General features: G+C 40.0%; 1 protein-coding gene across 2 annotated transcripts in view; it reads left to right on the forward strand.

The window, feature by feature from the left end:
- epha3 (eph receptor A3) overlaps positions 1-5,797 on the forward strand; it is a 114,028-nt gene extending 108,231 nt beyond the window's left edge. Inside the window, exons 17-18 of one of the 2 annotated variants that reach the window (XM_084362428.1) lie at positions 1,775-1,892; positions 3,133-5,797. In XM_084362428.1, coding sequence (XP_084218554.1) covers positions 1,775-1,856 — 82 coding nt within the window. In that variant the 3' untranslated portion in view covers positions 1,857-1,892; positions 3,133-5,797. The remainder of the gene's footprint in view (positions 1-1,774; positions 1,893-3,132) is intronic. The other variant, XM_084362427.1, reaches the window with a different exon arrangement.
- The last annotated feature ends 203 nt before the right edge of the window (positions 5,798-6,000 follow it).

Raw genomic sequence — 6,000 nt, forward strand, 5'->3', positions numbered from 1 at the left:
CTGAAGCTAAGGCACCCAAGGCTTGCTCAGCTACAAGGCTAACAAACTTGGCTTGAGACTGGGCATTGCTCACTATAGATCGCTCTATTGATTTGTACAGTCTTAATCTAGTCCTTGATATTCAGCACAAGGCTTGGCGATGCTCTGACCTCTGAGGAACAGTAATCATACTTGGCTGCAGTGTGCTGACTCATCTGCTGGAGTAATTTAAGTCCTTTTTTTTCGAGATGGGATGGAATGGATTGACCGAGAAATACTGCATCATTTGGACTATTTTCTTCATCTGGACAGAGTGCATGCAAAGTTCATGTCAGGTATTTGATCGAGGAAGTGATGAACTTGGCCTGAGCCTAGACACATGTGCCCATGTGTGTTAAAAAAATGATGCAGCGGTTAAAGTTGGTGGGTTTCATGAAGAACACGAGAACTCACTTTTAAATATAACACTGTTAAAGTTAACACTGCAACACTCTTTGAGAAGGAACTGTCAGCGGTTCTGATGGTGTGATTGTCAAAGTTTTTCTGTTAGTATGATGTGTAACCATACCTCGTGTTTCATGTAGCAGCAGTTTTTACTTATTCTATCACTGTCTGTTTTTTATATGATTCATGTGGCTCTCCTGATATAAAAGAGACCCATCTTATTAAAAGAAGGGTAAAGTTAATTTACACTCTTTGCAGCTCCTGGAGAGCACCACTTGTTTGACTCTCAGCAGAACAGCATTAAGGCACGACAGTGATGAGTTACTATGTTTTTCTAATGTGTAATGGTGATTTAGTTTCATGGTCCCCACAATGATCAAGAGATTAAAACTTGGCTACATGACATATTGGGATATATGATTTGCATTATAATGAATTAACTCAGGAACAATGTTATTGCAGATGACTCCTAGTTCAACTTCAATTTACAATGTGTTGCAACTTTACACTGTTGTGATGTGAGTTTATGTTGTGATATGTCTTATTGTGTTTGCTTTTCAAATGCCTTTGTACTCTAGTGAGGTCCCCTTTACCCTTCTGCTCCACTCCATAGTTTAAAACAACAGGATTTAAAGGCTTTACATTATTAATGGTTATATCTCAAAATAAGGCTTAGTTATGACCTTTACAGTACATTGCAATTGTTGATTTGGGTTTTTTAGCTTTTTTATTATTGATATTTTTAAGTTTATTTCACATTTAATTTAATAGTTGTTACCTAAGATGTATACTTTTTGTTAAAAATAGTGTAACACTGAATATTGTATTTTCTGTATCTTTTGAGGTCGTATATTTTGCTTACAGTTACTGACCATGATAGTATGTTTAGTAACAGTTAAAAAAACATAATTAACAAATGTTAAATTCATGGTTAATTAAACTCTAGTTAACAGTTATTTCACTGTTAACAAACAATGAAAAGCTTATATAATATGTTGTATATGGTTAATTAATATTGTGTAGTTCATCTACAAACATTATCCAACATTTGGATGGCCATTACAAAGTTGCAACTGATGTTACAATTACTAAATAAATGGTTTGTTTAGCATTTCATTGTTCGATAACAGTTAAATAATTGTTAACTAACTGGCTATTATAAAGTGTTACCATATTTGTCTTTCCTGTCTGTAACATTAATGGGGTTTTTTTTGCATTGGAAAGTCAAATCTACATCATTTAGCCTGTATTATTACATTTAAAATGTGCCTTAACTACCATTCTAGAAGAAGCACATATTGATGACAACCAGTTCAAAGTGTTAATGTTGCTTGGTCATGCTGTTTCTCAGTAGAGTGGTTCTGACGGAGGTCCACGTCACACCGGCCACTTGCCCAGAATGGGAGCCGTCCATGGGAATTACCACTCTCTAACGCCCAGCTCCTCTCCGCCTCCTCAGGCTCTGGATGGTGGGTGGAGGACCAAGAACAACCAGCACTAACCTACCTCCAGAACCACTGACTGGGCTCTCACTTGTCTGACTTTTAAAGGGATAGTTAGTTGATATTAAAGGTGCTATATGTAAGAATGAGCCACCTCCCAAATTCATACTCCAAACAACTCCAAACATAGCTGCTGTTAATTGTAGCTGTGGTTACCTGGTAAGCTCAGTTAACCATGAAGCTAATGAGCTCCCAGATGGGGAGCTTGGGGCAGTGTCAGCATTGTTTACTATCGGACTACCATCCCTTAACTATCCCTTTATATTGTAGCACCAAGTGAAGCAACGCTGTGATTCTTGTCGCTTTTCAGTTTCTTGCTGGTCAAGAAGTTTCTAAATGTCTGCTGTTTTGGCTGCTCTGGAGAACTATATGCTCTGCTTGCATCTGAATAATACAAACTTTACCGGGACACTAAAATGTCTCAACGGCTGAAAGTGTTTGTCGTGGTAATCACCACCACTGCAACACCACTGCTTCTACTAATACAGTGCCATTGTTATCACTACTAGATGGGCAGAAGAGATGAGTCTTAACGTGTGCTGTGACTTCCTGTGTGCTCTAATATGAACGATTGTTTATTTTCAGGTTGCTGTTACTGTATATTTCAAGAAGGACTTGATGTTTTAATGAGCTGACTAACTACTGTGTGTCCTCGATGTGTATGAGTCATAACACAAGTGAAACTGATGCTGTAGCTACACAAATGGTCTTTTCTTACACTTGAATGCATGTAACTAATCTTCTATGGGCTTCTAGGAGTTTTAACAAGTTAATCGATTAATTTGAATGAGACTGTTATATGCTACACATGCACCAGTGCTGCTCCTCTCCACATACTAGTCCCATTTCAATGCAATGCAGAAAACTAGGTCTCAGATGCCACCGTGGCCATGTTTCCTCCACTGACAGGGTCATAAAGCTGTCAGTGGAGCCCCATAGGCCCACCTCCATTTTTGTTAGTGATGGAGAGTGGAGGCAACACCCCTCCCCCTCTTACACCACCTCAAGAGATGTGGCAGCCCAGTGGCCTTCTGGGAAATGCAGTCCTTTGTGAATGACAGATGCAAGGGAGCAGCACTGGGAGCATGTCATTAAATGTCACACGGGTGTCACATCCGCCAACACTAACGCGCATTTTCTTTTTTCTCCCCATCTTTCCCTCCATCACGTGTCTGGTTTTCTCCCCCACTCCTCTCCGCCCTCTCAGGGATCTGAAAAAAGTTGGAGTGACTATCGTTGGACCGCAGAAGAAGATCGTGAGCAGCCTCAAAGCCCTAGATTCCCACACCAAGAACGGCCCGGTACCTGTTTAAAAAAAAATGAACCCCAACGAATGAAAACACCAGAGACCTGTCTGTTGGTGTGGTTGCTAATCACAGTCTAACACGGTGGCTTCATATTTAAACAGGAAACGGATGGAAAAATATGATTCAAACGAGGGCTTCCATTGTTTCGTTGAAAGACGATATCAAGTCCTGACAGAGGAAGAGTTCAGTGCAGAGCTGCAAGCTGACTCTTCAGCCCTCCGTCCCTTCATGCCCAAGTTGAGATGCCTTACAGACAAATAAGAGGGTAGGAAAAGTGAAGCCAAGGAGGTCAGAGAGACCTGGCCGGAGATACAAACTTGGACTGGACTAGGATACAGGGCAAGGACTGGACTAACATAAAGCCGGAGCTCTCCAATATTGGCTAAGCTGGATTGCACAGCCTTCCCTTTATGGTTTTAAAAAAAAAAGGGGACGGGCATGCTCACAGTCTCCTCCCACCACGCCTGTGGAATGAGGCGGTGAAACAGCTGAGATGCCGTGCGTAGAGGAGCATGGCCGACAGCAGCAGCTCACCCGGACGTGGACCCTTCCTGGACTAACGAGGTCTTGAGGCGTGAGCTTTTGTTGTAACTACCTACATTTACCGTCTCTATCCATGGGGAGCTGGTATGGACACACACCTAGACAATAACCGAGCCATTTTACTCCGTAGCTCTAACCTATAGCATTTGCATTCAGTAGACATGTCACATAAAAAAAAGCAATAATTATGATAATCAGTTCAATAGTCTCATCGTATGGAAGCCATGAGTCCGTCACGTGTACAATGTATTGAATGCTGTGCTTCGAAAGGTACTGGGGCCATAATACACTTCACACACAGTTTTCTTTATGGTGACATCTATGTTCTATGTGCTTCTGAGCAGATATTGTACAGTTCTAGTGCTGTTCCCTCAACCCGACGCCCTTTGTGTGAAATCTCAGGATGTACACGTTAATCGTTCTACTTTCTCGAACGAGGGAGAAGTGAAAAGAGAGAAGGCAGCAGAGCCAGAGGAGCAAGAAAAGAGGAAACTGTGAGAAGGGAATTGGGAAGAGGAAAAAAGAACTTAAATAAGATGGAGTGGCGTCATTAAGGCCCCGGCTTCAGACGTTCTTGCTGTGTTGCGGAAGTGTTTTAAACTAGAAGTGAGTTTTTTTTTTTTTTTTACTTGAGTTTCTTTTCTTCAGGTAAGATTTGTCAGCATCATCAACCCTGCACATCAAGTGTCACTACTAAGGAACGGGATCTGTTTTTTCTGTGTATGATAAGTTTAAAAGGTCAAGATCAACAGCCGATCTGAGGGTGTTTCAGTCCGTTTGCTTTTGGACAGAATAACTTATTAACAAAAGCATACATTTGCTGTAAAAAAGGAACTAATCAGCTGTTAATCCATAAATCCTCGTGTGTTTAATGCAAAAAGTAGAGTGCCTCCTCTCGTTGGGTTGGATCGTGGTGGGATCACCGAGCAAAAAGCTCCAGTTTTGATTTATTTTCTAAAATAAAAAACGTCTTTTTTTGGGGTGGGGGGGGTTCAATCACTGCCCGAAACTAACAAGGTGTGAAAATGCCCTGAAAGAGATGCAACACTTCCAGAAAATGATTGCTTTCTGTATCCTAGTACATCATATGTCCAGGGTGGGATTTCCTAAAGGCACCTTAAAAACTGAGATGATCTTTGTACTATGAAGACTTGAAGATGTTTGAAAGTCACCCAGCCGATTCCTTCAGTGAAACATTTACCCAGTATTTCTAAACTGGCACTTTGGTACTTTGTGCTGTTGGATGAGGTAATATCTTGAAGCTTCTTCAGAGCACTTACTGTAGTACAAACTATTTGAGCACTTTGAATGGACGTTTTATTGCCTTGGCTGTAGCTTATCTAATGGACAAAGGTGATTTTCAGGTGCCTTTGGGAACCCCAGCCCTGTCCATTGTGTCAGTCGGTCCTCTGTTACTCGGTCTACCTGTGGATGCTGCTGTTGCTGCTATGTGTTCTAATTAGCATGTACATAATGTAAACCATCGTAATGATAGCAACTAGCGCTACAGATCCCACTATATGTACATGGCCATCCTTCTTTGTACAAATGTTTGTATGTATAAAAGAATAAATAAAAAATTGTGCAACATTTTTAATTAAAAAAGAGACAAAAATCATCTGTATTATATTTTATCTTATTTTGAATTATATGTCTGCTCTGTTTTTTTTTTCTTTTCTACAATAAAAAGGCAATTATGATTACATTATTATTTATTTGTTAACATTATACAGCGCGATGATGATGTTTTTTTTGTAGCATACAGTAAATTATGTGTCAGTGCTATCTGTGTTTTGGTTTTTTGACTTACTTTATAAACCTGGGACATCTGAGAGAGCAATACTGTTATGCACCCTATCCCTCATCTTCTGTCTCAAGACTGACCCGTGTGTCTGTGTGAGAGTTTACGTGTGCAAATGTAGATGGCCTTGTCTACTAATGTAAAATGATTTGTAGTGGAAACATTTATATTTTTATAATAAATATTGGCAAAATATTTTCCAAAAAATGGATGATGATAGAGCTGCTCCTGTGTTTTTATTTCATCCTGTCACTATGTTGCACACCAGCAAATAATTTTTTGGCTTCTCTTCTAACTGTAAGCATATTTCCATATGTGTAAAAGATCAAGTCAACCACTCATAACTCAGATGTCATCTCTTTTTTATTATACATTCCATAGATCAATCTTTTGGCACATCCTGCCTTCTACGGGATAAGAGCCA

This window comes from Pagrus pagrus (genome assembly GCF_965226575.1).
Source record: "Pagrus pagrus genome assembly, chromosome: 9".
Classification (NCBI taxonomy): Eukaryota; Metazoa; Chordata; class Actinopteri; order Spariformes; family Sparidae; genus Pagrus; species Pagrus pagrus.